At 46.4% G+C, this 15,917-nt stretch overlaps 1 protein-coding gene across 3 annotated transcripts in view; it reads right to left on the bottom strand.

Moving 5' to 3' along the window:
- MINDY4 (MINDY lysine 48 deubiquitinase 4) overlaps positions 1-15,917 on the bottom strand; it is a 126,433-nt gene that overhangs the window by 32,229 nt on the left and 78,287 nt on the right. For all 3 annotated transcript variants that reach the window (XM_074985176.1, XM_074985178.1, XM_074985177.1), the window contains one exon: positions 6,860-6,923. In XM_074985176.1, the coding sequence (XP_074841277.1) occupies positions 6,860-6,923 (64 nt within the window). The remainder of the gene's footprint in view (positions 1-6,859; positions 6,924-15,917) is intronic.

Here is a 15,917-nt window from a genome sequence, read left to right as displayed (position 1 = left end):
AATTAATGTGTGCACGAGCTGCAAGACACAGACAAAAAAAAAACTTGAATAGAGAGGAGATGCAGCAAGTCGGGGGGCATGGTTTTCTTTGCTTTAGATTTAACATTTTCATTGGCTTGTGATACCCTTGATTGCCGCTCCTTATCCATTCCTCTGGAAGGGGCTTGGTAATGAGCAACCCAGACAATGCTAACGAAGTGTGAATATAAATTTCCACGCGTCATTAGCATATGGCCACATGATTTGGAATCAGTAAGAAGCTCTTCTGGACTCCAAAATATACATGTAGACAAGCGGCTCACAGGGATCTCCTGGAAGGAAACCTTCCTTCTGGAAGCCCCCTCTTCCTCAAGATAGCTTATTTAAAGATAAGGCTGCTGTATAGACAAACCCTCTGACTGCATCTACACTCACAAGTTTTTTCAGAAAATCCAGCCCTTTTTTTTGAAAGAATAGGTGTAGCCTCTACACACAAAATGAGCTCTTTTGATCCAAAATTGAAAGAATGTGGATCTTCTTCTAGAAGCCGTCTTCCAGAAGAGCACCTTTTCCTGAAAGATTCTTTTGAAAAAAAGTGTGTGTAGATGCTCCATGAACCCTTTTTTGAAAGAACAGTCCTCATAGTGCCAGATTTTTCGATCCCTGACTCGTTCTTTTGAAAGAGCAGGGGCTGTGTGGATGCTCTCTATCAAAAGAGCGGCTTGATCTTTCAATCCCCATTTTTGTGTGTGCATACACTCATTCAAAAGAAGTTTTTTTGGAAGATCTTCCAGAAGAACTTGTTTTGAAAGATTGCTGAAGTGTAGATGTAGCCTCTGTCTGCGGTTATTTTTTTTTCTATCAGATCTAGTTAGTAGGTTTGTGAACCTGGACTCACTCAGAGATGGATTTGCCTTCATGGATGCAGGAAGAAGTACTATCTCTCTCTATGGCTGAGTCATGCTGGCTTTGAAAGTCAATCTGAACTTCAGGCCTCCCACTGTACTGGGATTTATGGCTGAAGATCATAGTGGAGAACCCTACAAGGAGGTGGATCCACTACAGAAGGGTATATTTAAAATACAATAAAGATCTCAGAAAACTGTGCTGTGGCAGTGACCTGAGCCATTAGGGGTTTGACCTGAACTGTATTTTGATGATTTCAGCTTCCTGGAACCTGAATCCCAAAGCACATCTCAAAGCGTGAAATGCTGCATGTATTTAAGCCAAAGAAAATGGTCCTCTTGTGAACTGAAACAGCAAACATTCATAAAGCCTATGGGTGGCTATCCATGAAGAGAATTTCATTGATTCTCATTGAAATTCAAATTCAGGCAGAATAGATTCCTACCCTTTTTTCATAAAAAAGGCCAAGAACTTTGTGCTACTTGGATGTGTTCATTTTCTAGGGAAAGACCAGATGAAATCTTGCCTGTGCAAAATATCCTTGCAAGCTTTGTCTATGTATTAAATGTATCCAGTACAACTCAGCATCACCCCACTCTGCCACTCATAATAGTCAGTGGTGTGCTCAGTAGATCCCATCTGTCATGTCCCTTATGGCATACACACTACATCTGCCAGACTCTGCTGATTCTGTCCCCTCTAATACTACAGTTGTTGTCCCTGGAATCAGAGTGGCATGTGTATATAAAGACTATGGAACGGGCTGGGACTCCGCACACATCTCACTTTGCATAATGCCTCTGCAAAACCCGCTGACACTAATAGCACATGGCAACATACAGAAGCAGATAACACAACAGAAAGGAGATTGGCTGATCATTAATATACAACATATGTGAGGGACCAGAAAGGAAAACAGAATGTGAAGAGAATTTTGAGGAAAAAATATTCAAGTTCCCATAGCTCAAAGGTAAAAAGAAGTAAGATGTTGTCAGTTTTGACATGGTTTACAATAAAAACAATACATTTACATATTGTGGAAAAGCTCTGGATTTGCTTTGGGGGAGTCCTGAGCTTCCAGGTGATTAGTTCCTGCCTCAGAGGCTCACTGGGACCCTCAGCTTAGCCCCTCCCCTTTTTCTGGAGAAAAAGGTCACAATCTACTGTGCTACATTCATCACAGCAAAGTCAATGAATTTGGGGTGAGCCCCCTCCTTAGTCTCAGCCTCCCCCGTCGGGGGTTGTCTCTGTAGCAGTGTGGGGAGGATTTGGGGAACCTGGATCCACCCTCTGCTCCAGGTTCCAGCGCAGGGGTCCTAATATCAGTGGTCATGGCATTGTGGGAAGACGAATGGTGGTAGCGGAACCTGTGATTGGCAAAGGGCACACTCCACGTGATCTGTGTCTGGCTGGTCCTCCTGCTCCAACGCTAGGATATGGGGATGCAGCCAACCCTCCTGGTGGAGAAGTGCCTAATCATCACTATCTGAAAGTTGACCACTGCAGATAGTTACTGCTCCATGGGTCAGCAACTTGGGGTGGGCAAGTCCATCGTCAGGGCTGTTGTACTAGAAGTAAGCCACATGCCAGGCCCCAGCCTGGCTCGGGGAGTGGGGAGGGGGGTGTCAGGCAATGGGGATCCTGGGGACCTGGGGGGGTCCAGACACAGGGGCCAGGAGGCTTTCCATAGGGCCAAGGGGCCCACCATAGAGGACCCCATACCCCACTCATACATCAGCCCGCTTCCGGAGGGAAGGGGATGGCTGGGGATGGGCCCGGGGTATCCCTGGACACATCCACAAGGGTGCACACTCTGTCCCCTGCCAGCCATGAGAGCTATCAACAACGTGCTTGTGCAGCAGCTCGTGCACCTTGGGGGCATTGACACAGCCACAGTGGGCTTCATGGAGCTCAGCTTCCCACAGTGCTTTGGGGCATTGAATAGCACCCATATCCCCATTAGCGCCCCAGAACACCATGCCAGCAAATGCGTCAACCGCAAGGGGTACCACTTGATAGTGCTCCAGGTGGTGGTGGATGCTCAGAGCCGGTTCACCAATATCTACGTCAGCTGGCCTGGCCAGGCACATGATGCCCGCATCTTTTCGAACTCCTTCCTGTGCCACTGGATGGAGGTGGGCACATACATCACCCAATGGGACCACGTCATCAGTGACGTTGTCATCACACTATGCCTGGCAGCTGATCTGGTGTATCCTCTGTAGCTGTAGATGCAGCGCCCCTACACAGAGCACCTGACCCCATCCCAGGAGCTCTTCAACTCCTGGATGGGACATTCCTGGAACACAGCAGAGTGTGCCTTCAAGTGCTTAAAGGCATGGTTCAGATGCCTCCTCACATGCCTTGATGTGGGGGTGGAGAATGTCCCACTGCTTGTGGCCATCTGCTGCGATCTCCACAACCTCATCGAGGCACCTGAGGGGACACAACACCAGAGCAGGCTGTCTCCGCCATCATAGGAGTATGAGCAGCCACCCGCAGCCTCCAATTGGTAGCTCCACCAGTATGGGGTCTGCATCCAGGAGGCCTTCACCCATGGGAACATCTGACCCCGGTGCCCAACACAGGTCTCCCTCCACTCCCCAGTGAACAGGGACATAGGGGTGCCAAACAAAACTGTATTATGTAAATATCAAACTAAAGTAACGCATATATGTAAACAATAAAAAAGTGTTTTCACATAACGCAAGGGAGTAGGGTCATCTATTTACAAGGGTTGGTGTAATAACTGGGTGTGGAAGGGGAGGGCAGGGGAGGGACCCCTACTTGACAGATGGGGTGGAGAACCATGAGCCCCAGTGCCCACGGCTGCCTTTCCCATCCGGGATACATGGGCCCCATTGGAGCCCTGGTGGGGCGGAGAGCTTGGGGAGGTGATGGTGAGAAGCCAATGGCATGCCCTCAGTGGGGGGGGCAGGAGGCAGCGGGGATGGTTGGGGCAGGGGGCCCGGCACGGGGCCCTCCATGGCCAGGAGCCAGGGCCCCAGGTCTCATAGGGCTGCTGCTGGAAGACCCCAGGGAAGGAGGACAGCTAGGGCCTCAGGGGTGTGGATGGCTTGGGCCTCAGGGGTGGCGGAGGGGTAGCAGGAAAGCAGTGAGGAGTGCCACAAGGGCCCCACACACCTGGCAGAGCATTCCCACCATCTCCTCCCCTTGTGTCCCAGCACCCCCGGAGGTCCTCCGCCTCCAGGGCTAGGCGCCTCTTCACCACATCACTTTGGTGGTGGAGAGCAGCTGCATACATCACTGCCTCCTTTGTGAGGTTCCGGCGGCAGACTCTCTGCGCCTGCTGGGCTGCGGCCACGTGAGTGGGTTGTGCCCCCTCTGCGGAACTGCCAGAACCTCTAGCCTGCACATTTCCAACTGGCCCTGGGCTCCTCTGGTGCCTCTCCTGTCCCCAGGATGGAGCTGCTGTAAGACAAGGGGGGTTGGAAGGGGGATTAGGTGTCCAGCCAAGCCTTGTGTGGCAGTCCCCTGGGCATCTCCCCCTGGGCCAGACCCAGGAGGCCCTTGTACCGCAGGCCATGGCCCTGGCACAGTGGTCTGGAGAGCCCCTCACCTTAGGGATGCTGCCACCTGTGAAGGGCCCCACCTGGGAACAGGACACGAGGCAAGAGGGATGTGATTGAGCACAGAGGCCTCTGTGCCCAGGGTACAGTTAGCTGGGTGCGGCTGTGCACCCTGTGTTCCCCCCTGCATGGACCTGCAGGTGCAGGGGCTCCCGGGAGTGGGGATGCGGGGTGCCCTGCAGCTCGCCTGTGGCCCTGGGGTGCACTCTAGTGTGGGGCATTGGGGGCAGGGATGATAGGGAGGCCTGTGTGTGCCCCCACCGGGGAATGCCCCATGCCACACACTTACCTGACATGACCTCACATAGGTCAGAGATGCCCAGCTGGACTTGGCCCAGCTGCTTGGCTCCGAGGCCAGTGCTATCATCAGGAATCCCTTGGGGGAGAAGTCATCTGAGGATCCCTGGGGCTGGTTGGTGGTTTTGCCCTCCTTCCCAGCCTCTTTGGAGGAGCCGCAGTCCTCCCCCTCCGGTGGGGAGGGGGGCGTGGCTGCCATGTCCATGAGGTGGCAAAGTGTCATCACCTGCCAGGATATCCTGCAGCTCCCTATAATAGGGACACCTGGTTGGGCTGGTCCCAGAGTGATGGCTACTGTCCCTGGCCCGGGCACATCCCTGGTGGCGTTCCTTGATCTTGTATTGGACCTGGTCTGTAGTCCAGGCAGGATGGTCACAGGTGGCCAGGGATGTGGCCAGTCGGGTGCAGGTGGAGGCATTTCCTCACCTCTTCCTCACGCCAGAGTGCGAGTAGGAGTCGCAGCTCTGGCTTTGTCCAGGCAGGGGCTCTCTTCTTATGGGGCTGCTCCCCCTCAGGGCTGCTATCATTTGACTCACGAGGGCTGCCCTGAAGGGTGCGGGGGCATGGGCTGCTGGCCATCTGGCTTCTGGCTGTCGAGTCTGGGGTCGCTGTAAGCTAGATGCTGCAGTCCAGCACGTGCTCCCAACCTCACAGGCCCTGCTTCCTACTCCAGCGTTTCTAGGTCCTTGCAGCTTTAACTGCTGCTGGAAGCAGGCACCATAGTGCCCCCAGGAGCTTGCTAGATTGTCTCCTGGCTCCAGCGGGGAGCCGTCATGGCAGACCGCTTCTTCCAGAAACATGGTCTCTTCCAGAGGAATCTTCTGGAAGAGGGCATTATTCCCCTTGCGAAACCAGCACTGGGAATCTGGAAGAAGAGGTGTTTTCTTATGAATTCCTTCCAGAAGAGCGCTTTGCACATGTGGATGCTCCACAGATCTTCCGAAAGAAGCCAGGGTTCTTCCAGAAGATCTGACATGTGTAGACATAGCCTCTGTGTGTAGGTGGTGTATTTAGAAACAGTGAAGCGCTATTTCAAAATGCAGTTTGTGTCAGTGTTATTTTGAAATAAGCTCTTCAGGAATAGTTCTTCCAGAATAGTTTATTTTGAAGGCGGCTGTGCAGACATACCCTGAGGGAACAGAAAATTATTCATCCAGTGGCCATTATATTTAGCTTTCACCACGCTACCCCAGCCAACTGGTCTGGGTCTGTTGCAATATTTAGAGCCCCAGGGCTTTATAGACTTGTCCTGATATACAAACTACCTATGGGAAGCTCTTAATCCACCATGGAAGTGCAGCCCCCTGTTCTAAGGAACACCAACAATGTTTAACAGCACACAGCCACACCGCACAACAGGACTGGGAAAGGAAGAGAAGAATCCCTTTTTCCCTGTAGGAAAAATGTCAGTACTATAGCCAGAATGTCTCAAGTTTAAGTTTGGCTGGGACAATAAGGTTATAACTGATGGTTTTATGAGGACGTGCCAATTTAATTATTATATATTTTCTGCACCTCTATTTTATTTCTCACTGGACAACAGAAACGCTGCCAGCCCTGCAGCATTAGTTCAATACTAAATCGGAAGGAAGAACACTAACTTCCCAGCAACAGGCACTGCTTCCTGCATTTTTGATGTTTACATGGCAACTCGGTGTATGTATTTGTTAGAGCCCCACTTTCAAGAAATCAGCAAGTGAGCATCCAGTTTGTTTAATGTGAATGGGAGAGAGGTGCACAAGGAAAGCAACCCAGCTATTAATCAAAAGCCCATTGACTTAAGCAGGTTTTCGCTAGGTCACAAGTGAACTTGCAAAAATAAAGAAAGAGAAAAACAAAGCAAAATTAGGAAGGTAGCAAAACACATTGTTTCAGGCACGTATGTGAAAGACTCAGAAAGCAAGATACTCAGAACAATGAACTAAAAACAAGTGTCATGAAAGAAAAAAGGAGGAAGACATCTGACAAAGGGAAATATGGCATATGAGGAGTTTGAAAGTCAAGAATGTTTTTTTCTTCATGCAGTTCATACCAAGTCAGCTTTTTGCATGTGCTGTCTTGAACACTCCCTGGCCTCCCCTACTTACTTGTGTACAGTAACCGTGAGTGCCAATCAGTCGGTTTGTGAAAACATCAAAATCATTGCGCACCCTGAAAAAAGTTAGCAAAGATGTAATCTTAATTTCACAGGATTTAACATTTCTAAGGCTTGGAAAGTTACAAAGATGGTTTACCACATGGGTGTCCAACCTTTTAGCTTGCCTGGGCTGCACTGAGTGAAGAGGAATTGTCTTGGGCCGCATATAAAATTTATAATATAGTTAATGTATATAAATCACATAATAATGTTAAAAGATTACAATCATGTGGGGCCGCATTACTAGCTGTCCAGGGCCACATGCGGCTTGTGGGTCGTGGGTTGGACACGCCTGGTTTACCACTTGTATTTGTTTCGGGTGCATTTCTCTAAGAAAACATACTCTCATTTATTGTAGAGTTACCTAAAACTTGCTGAACACAGCACATATAACTTCTTTAACAAGAAACTAGCAATTGTGTGATAAACTAAGGCAATAATGAGAAAGGGAAGCTGTTTTCAGCAAGGGTTAAATCTACAAAACTCCCAACTACTACAGAGTTTTGCTTAAATAAATACTGAAAAGAAAACTGTTAGAAGAAGTCATGTGAATATACTTCATATATATTCATTACTTCCAAGAACGGCTGTTTTCTTAATTTTATATTTTATATAACATTTCAGATATGAATTACAAATATTACTAAAAAAGGTGCATCCATGTACAGTGGGACCAACTGCACTGAAGACCCTGGAGCAAGTTGGTAGGGAGACCTGGGTCTGTGCCTCAGAAGGGGTGGGTCCAAGGGTGGAAGGGGTGGAGCTAAGGCAGTCAGGAAGTTAGCACCATTTGGATTGCAGCGCTGCCTCCCCTGTTCCCACCCCCATTTGCACAGAATGGCAGAGCAGCACTGCTACAGCAGTTCAAAGAGGCCCAGAGGGGCTACCACTACCAAAGTAGCACTGGCAGTGGCCGGACTCTGGGCTGCTTTGAAATGCCAAGCCCCTGTGGAACTGCCCCCTTTTCCCCCCCATGCCAGAATTCCCCTCCACCAGTCAGCAGGCCTGTCCTTTTGTCTTCAATCTTAGAAGAAATTCTCATTACTATCAAAAGGATGTGTCCATTAACTGCAGACAATTCTGTATTTGCACTTTCCTTGGTACTAGCCATCATATACAGCAAGGAAGAACAATGTGGAAATCAAAAATCCTATTCTGTGGTCCTTCATTCTCAGAAACATCTGAATTACCACAGTGCTTCATGCCACTGGTCCAGCCACTCTAACACTCTCTCAGATAGTGTCAGAGGAGTCAGAAGATTAAAGAATCATCCTAATAAACAATTATGGAATACCCTCCCTAAAGAGGAAATCCCATCAGTTAGTGGTTGGTTTAGGATCTGAGACAGGAGGGTTTATATTTCGTATAATTTTTAAATGATCTAATGTAATTTGAATTTTCTTATTACACAAATAAATGTCTTAATCTTTTCTAAACCCGAACTGGACCTTAATGACAGTTTTATGGCAATAAATGTCAGTGATATGCTGCCTTTAAAAGTATTTCTTTTTTCAATTTTAAATGTGCTGATTTCATTTTCATTGATTTCACCTTATTCTTGTATTAGCAAAAAAGGTAAAAGGATTGTCTGAATGACTTTCTCTACATATTTCATTGTTTTATATACCTGTTGCATGCTTCCTCTCATTGATCTTCTCTCTAAATTGGACGGTCCTAATCTTTTCACTCTCTCCAGATATGCAAGTCTTTCTGTGCACAATTTTTGTTGCCTGTCTTTGGACCCCTTACATTTCTGCTTTAAACATATACACAGAGGTATAAGATGTCTGTGGTAATGGAACAAATATTATGGTTCATTTGGTGTGGATAAAATAGCCTGGCATTCAAAACTCCTAAATAACACATATTTTCAGTTGAAAAAAAAATTGTTGCCAAAATAAAGTTGTTGGGGCATCGCTGCATTGCCTGGGTACATCTCAAATATTGAAGAAATATACTTATCTATAACATGTGTAGTGCCCAAAGCAGAATGTATTGTAGATCTTCAAAGAAATCCAGCCTGCTCTCAGGACTGAAGTGTTCCTTAGACTCACTACATCTGAACAGAGCCAATTGAGGGTCACCTGTGTGTTTAAATAAGCAAAGCAATCCAAGAGCCACTTCCAGTGATGTCTATGTGCCACACTAGCTAATATTAGTAGTGCTTAATCAAAAGGACGAAGGACAATGCATAAACACTGTGTATGTGTTGTGGAAAAGTGTTGTATAAAGAAATCACAACCTTACAAGGCATGAATGGAACAATAATAATCTTTGGACTTTATCCACCTATTAGTTTTAGAAAATGTTGCATCTTGAAAATGTTATAGTCTTGTTTGAAATGAGCAGACTATACAACATGCGTCAGTTAGGGGCAATGGGGCATACAAGCAGGACAATGGAAGGAAGTCCTAGCTACTTCTTTAGGTGCAAACAATATGAAACTTTTGAGGTGTATTTCAGATTTTCAAGAAGAAACACATCTGCATTTCAAATCATTTCTGCTAGGGAGGAAACAACCATCAAACATATAGCTACGAGATTTACAAGTATAAATCATACTGTCACTACGATTCCCCACTCCCAGGAAATTAATATGCGAGATGGAACATTTAATTGCAGTACAATAAGAGATGTAATGTTTAATGGGCCTTTCACACTTTAGACATTGTAAAGACAGCAAATAAGTATAGGTAATGACAGTTCACATTCATAAATGGATGCCTGAGGTACATCCTTCACATCAAATGGCAACTTTGTCACAAATGAGGAGCTTTGGAACAAGCAGGACAAGTGGGTATGGCTAGGCCATACTCTCAGAAAACCATCATCCAGCATAGTCCATCAAGCTCTCACATGGAACCCTCAAGGAAAACGCAAAAGAGACAAACCTTGGACAATGTGGAGAAGATCCAATGAGACTGAAGGGCAACAACTGGGGTACTCCTGGAGTCAGCTGGAAGTTTTGTCTCGAGATAGAGTGAAGTGGAGAAGACTTGTAGGTGATCTATGCTCCACTCAGAGTACAAGTGTTTAAGACAAGTCAATGACAGTTCACTGTGTATTTCTGTCAGATTGAAATGTAGTACATTGAAGATATGCAGTTTGTGACAAAGTCATTCATTTTGACGTTCTGGTAATAAATTGTCAAAAGAACCTTAATAACCACTGCTATTCATAACACCATGCCAACAGCATTGTCTATCTGTGAGGCCTGGTCTACGGTGTCCTCTAAGTCAATTGTTAGACGGGTAGCTCAGTTAGTCTGTATCTTCAAAAACAACAAGTAGTCGTTTTGCACCTTCTAGACTAACAGATATTTTGGAGCATAAGCTTTCATGGGCAAAGACCTGCTTTGTCAGATGTTCCCTAAGTCAATGTAAGTTATATGTTTCAGGCATGTGAAAAAAAATCACGTATCTGACCAACATAATTTATTTGATCAAGCACAGTGTCTACACAAATGCTGATTTAGTGGGCCAATGCAGACAAGTCCTGAACCTTAGAACACTCTACAGTGGTGAGTGTCATTATCCGTGAACTACAGATGGGAAACTTGAGGGATTAGGGATTGTGTCCAATATTACAAAGGCTGTGTCTACACTAGCCAAAAACTTCGAAATGGCCATGCAAATGGCCATTTTGAAGTTTATTAATGAAGTGCTGAAATGCATATTCAGCGCTTCATTAGCATGCAGGCGGCTGCAGCACTTCGAAATTGACGTGGCTCGCCACCGCATGGCTTGTCTAGAAGGGGCTCCTTTTCGAAAGGACCCCGGCTACTTCAAAGTCCCCCTATTCCCATCTGCTCATAGGAATAAGGGGACTTCAAAGTAGGCGGGGTCCTTTCAAAAAGGAGCCCCGTCTGGACAAGCCGTGCAGCAGTGAGCCGTGTCAATTTCAAAGTGCTGCGGCCGCCCGCATACTAATGAAGCACTGAATATGTATTTCAGGGCTTCATTAGTAAACTTCGAAATGGCCATTTGCATGGCCATTTCGAAGTTTTTGGCTAGTGTAGACATAGCCAAAATGAGTCAGTGGTTCAACTCCGTATAAAGTTCCAGACTTCTGACTCTATTCCCTGGGTCAGGAAGGTCCCAAGTAAATGAAAAGATGCTGTTTAAATACAAAGCCATTAAAAAGGAGGGAGATTGCTTCCTTTCATAATGCTGTCATGCTCTTGTGCATCTTTTTGGGGTGACATTATCACTATTTTCCTTTGTTACAATAGAGTGGAAATGTCACTGTGGAGTGAGAGAAAATATTCTGATTGGAGGCTGAAAACGTACAATCAAGTTAGATATGGGGTTTGAATCATGAGATATATTATAATAGTAGGAAAAGAAAAGGGTCCTGTTAGACACTGGGATTCTCTTTCAGGAAAGAGCTTATGCATTTTCTTAATTTAAATGCATTTTTAAGTGCTGCCCTGAATGGGGACTCAGATGCAGATGCAAAACGTTAGCTTTGGGCTTCCAGAAAGTTCGCAAAGGTCTTAGACATGAACTGTCTTTACTACATGTATTTTCTATTTCTGGCTTGCACTGTATTTAAGGAAACACATTTGCTCCATTTGGAACACAAATGCTGATGTTAAAACTCCCCTCCCTATGCCTCATTATTTGTAGCCATCACTTATTATTTCATCTGATTCTTTTAACGCACCTTTTTCTGTCAGTCCCCAGTGTAATTCTTTTGCTTTGTATCAGTTAGGGTAATCCTTTCCCAGCAAAAATACCACAGTGAATCCTTTTTAAACTTATAAATTCTGTGCTACTTAACGTCCTTTTATTTTTTTTTTCTGATAATACTTTCCACCATTGTCTCACGAGACTGCTGTTAGAGGTAGGGCTGCTTAAAAATACACTTTACAATAGATAGATAGATAGATAGATAGAAATGTGTATTTATTTGTATATCTTACTACATATAATCCATCTCAACTGCATTATTAGATATTAACTCTGAGTCCTTTTGGAATTATAAATATTGCATTGCAAGAAAGTGGTATAATGCATGTATTCAGTGCCATTAATCTCGAAGAGGTATACAAACTCTATGGGTAACAGCCGCAGCTGACATAAATTCTTGTCACTCCATAGATATTCCTGCTTGGAAATCAATGGAGCTATAGCAGTTTATATCAGCATACTATCTGCCCTAAATCCAAAAACTTTGTGTCCATTCATCCAGTCCTATCTATCTGTCCTATTAAACCTAACAGTCCAGGCCAGGTATTCCTGGATGTAGAAAATATACAAAAAAAAAAACAAAAAAACAAGAATTTATTCTAATGTTGAAATATGTTGAAATACCTCCCAGCAAGCTGTTGAAAACCTTACTCAGATGGACATCAGATGAGTGGCACTCATATAAAAAAAAATAATGCTCCATAATCCTCTCAGTCTGATGACTGCAAAAGCCTGAAAGCTTGCAGAAATATCTGTGCCATGTCTTTAATGAAAAACAGATGAGCACTACATGTTAAATTCAAAAACCAGGCATACATTTAATATTGGGGTAAAATGCTGACATGGCAAAACAAGCATAAAACCAGCTATGGGTCTTTATTTATCTTAGACTTTCCATGTGTATGATAGCTATAAAAGAGCTTTGTGTGTTTAAATTAGGGCTGGTTCCTTAATCCTGTGGTGAAGCTGTACTAGTAAATTGATGACATCATTCCCATTTTCATGGCAAAAGACTGTTACTTTAATAAACACACTATTGGGAGTCCACTACAAGAATAGAATTTGAGTTAGGAAGGAGAAAAACTCCTCTTCAAATGCAAAGATATCAAATAACAACAAAGGAGATATGAGGGCTGACAGGATGCATGCATGGTGTTTTGCATTAATAATATCTTTGCACATTGGTTCAGTATAAAAGCCTGTTTAGAAAGGCAACAGATGTTTTAAAAACAGCATAAAAATGCTATGCTTGAAGATGGTTAAGGTTGAGATGAAAATCGGTCAGTGCAAGGGGGTGTTCATAATTCACTTTTTTTTCTGTTTTGGCCACCATTCAACAACTGCACGTTTAACTTTGAGCATGGGAGCAGTTCCAGTAACACGCAGCTGTGCTTCGTGCAGCTACTGATCCAAATTCAGGTAGGTTCAACTCATCCCTTTATTTTTCCAGAGTAGGTTGACTGTATTCATCGTGTCAAGCTCTTCTATATCAAAGCCTGATAGAATAAACCAAGATACAAAACCGGACCCTGCCCCTCTTCCCCCTGACACACATCAAGTTTGGCCCATGAGCACTTTCCAGCAGTACACCGGGGGAAGCTAAGCCCTGCCCCTCCTCCCCCATGCAGTGAGGGAGCAGAGAGAGATGGGCGAGCCCTGCCCCCAAGCTGGTGGTGGGGCATGCACAGCGCCTGTGCCCCCACCTGGCTTCCTGCCTGCCAGGATCCCCACTTGTGCTCCATCCTGCAAAGCTCAGGTAAGTGGCTCAGGGCAGGACAGGGAGTGTCTGTGGGGCAGCTGAAGGGCTGCTGGCAGGGCACGCGTGAGTCTAGCTGGTGGCAGTGGGGCTGCTGGCAAGGCTCCCTGTCCCTGAGCTGCAGTCTCCTCTGGCACAGCTGGGGGTCCTTGGGAGTGGGGGGCTGCTGACGAGGCTGGGGTCTCCCTGGATGTGGGGCTGTCGAAGAGGCAATGCAAAGCTGCCAGCCAGGTGCCCTGGCCCCAGCTGGAGTCCTTGAGGCTGTAGTCCCTGCCCCCACCAGCCCCAGCGGGGGTCCCCGGTTGCAGTGCTGCTGGTGAGGCACTCTGGCCCCACCTGGGGTCCCCAGGGCTGCCAGTGAGGTGTCCCAGCCTTGGCTGGCTCCCCGCTGTGGGGCTCATGACTGGGGCTGGGCTCCCCACAGTGGGACTCCTCAGCTCCTGCCGGGCTCCTGCTAGTGGAGTTCCCTGACCTGGTTCCCTGCCCTGGAGCTGCCCCGGGGTTCCCCAAAGTAGGCTGCCAGCCAGATGCCCTGCCACCAGCAGGGCTCTACTGTGCCCTGTACAGATGCTCCAGATGCCCTATGGTCCAGCAACATCCATTGTCCTGCCAGCTGAGGGATGTTGCTGGGTAAGAGAGTGCTAGACCAGAGTTTTCACCTGTACTTTACCAGTGTTCCCAATATTCCACACCTTCCTACTGTTTGCTGACTCAGTCAGGTTGGCTAACAATAAGAAAGTAAGTGAGGGGTGGGGGCAAATGGGACCCTGGTGGGGTGGAGGCTGGCCTAGTAGGGACCCTGGCGGGGTAGCCTGGGGGCTGGCTCAGCAACCTCACATGGGCTCTGGGCCTGCTCTGCCCCACCTCCCTCCACTCCTGCATCCCCCTCCTGGAGTCTGAGGGGCAGATGTGTCTTGCGCCCACCTCCCTCATTGCAAAGACTGGTGAGTGTGTCTCATGTCCACCACCTGCCCCCTGTGCACAGAGAGATGGGGTTGTTATAAATAATACTATTAGGCCGTGTCTATACTAGCCCCAAACTTCGAAATGGCCATGTAAATGGCCATTTCAAAGTTTACTAATGAAGCACTGAAATGCATATTCAACGCTTCATTAGCATGCGGGCGGCCGCGGCACTTTGAAATTGATGTGGCTCGCCGCCACACGGCTCGTCCAGACGGGGCTCCTTTTCGAAAGGACCCCGCCTACTTCGAAGTCCCCTTATTCCCATCTGCTCATGGGAATAAGGGGACTTTGAAGTAGGCAGGGTCCTTTCGAAAAGGAGCCCCTTCTGGACGAGCCGCGTGGCGGCGAGCCGCATCAATTTTGAAGCGCCGCAGCCGCCCACATGCTAATGAAGCGTTGAATATGCATTTCAGCGCTTCATTAGTAAACTTCGAACTGGCCATTTGAATGGCCATTTCGAAGTTTGGGGCTAGTGTAGATGTAGCCTTAGTGTCTTTAAAAAGTATCACTGGTTCTGCAACTGTAACTAGAAATCAAAAAATCAGATTTTGGCACTCCACCTCAATAAGGTGGCTGACCTCTGACTTACCTATTTGTTCACAGTGATGTTGATACTTAAATTTAGTAAACATAACTGATCAAAGCTTGAGGGAAAGGAAAAATCAGATGAAAATTGTGGTAAATTGGTGAGCATGGCATTGTTCTGGCATCTAGCCCTATACTAAAAAATGAGGGCTGTGGCCACACTTGGCCAAAACTTTGAAATGGCCATGCTAATGGCCAAATCAAAGAATACTAATGAGGCACTGAATTGAATATTCATCGCCTCATTAGCATTCGCATGCTTCCAGCCATGGCGCTTCGAAAGCACCATTTTTGAACACGCGCAACTCGGTGCGGCTACATGGGGGTCCTTTTCAAAAGGACCCCAAACATTTCAAAATCCCCCTATTCCTCTCAGCTGAGGGGAATAAAGGGATTTCAAAATGTGTGGGGTCCTTTCAAAAAGGACCCCTGCGTAGCTGTGCTGAGCCAAGCCACGTGCATTCAAAAGCACCACGGCCAGAAGCATGTGAATACTAATGGGGTGCTGAATATTCAGTTCAGCGCTTCATTAGTATTCTTCGATTTGGCCATTAGCATGGTCATTTCGAAGTTTTGGCCAAGTGTGGCCACAGCCCAGAAGTCTAGTCTGAAAGACCTCAGATTAACAGCTATCAGTTAAAAATTAGCTCTGACTAACTTAGCTAATTACTAACAAGAGGGCACATACACAAAGGAGTAAGGGATACACTTAAGATGACTAGTCTAAGATCACTCCAACAACCATTGCTGGTAGCAAGAATAGTAACAGAGAGGTAGCTGTATTCAGTCTGTGTTCTAACAAAACAAAACAGCAGTCTTGTACCACTTGAAAGAATTGTGGTGAAAAGGCAAACCTTTGAAACTTTTGGAGGAATGGAAAGTTCCAAAATGTTTATTTCTGTGTGATTTTATAAAGCAAATTGCAGCATTTTATTTCACTTGGTTTGATACCCATCTGTGTAGTGCCGAGCTCTACAGAATCTCATCGGAGTTGTCGTTCAAATGCCTTT

The sequence above is a fragment of the Carettochelys insculpta genome, chromosome 2 (genome assembly GCF_033958435.1).
Source record: "Carettochelys insculpta isolate YL-2023 chromosome 2, ASM3395843v1, whole genome shotgun sequence".
Classification (NCBI taxonomy): Eukaryota; Metazoa; Chordata; order Testudines; family Carettochelyidae; genus Carettochelys; species Carettochelys insculpta.
Note: the sequence above shows the minus strand (reverse complement) of the source record. Positions and strands in the feature narration are given on the sequence as shown.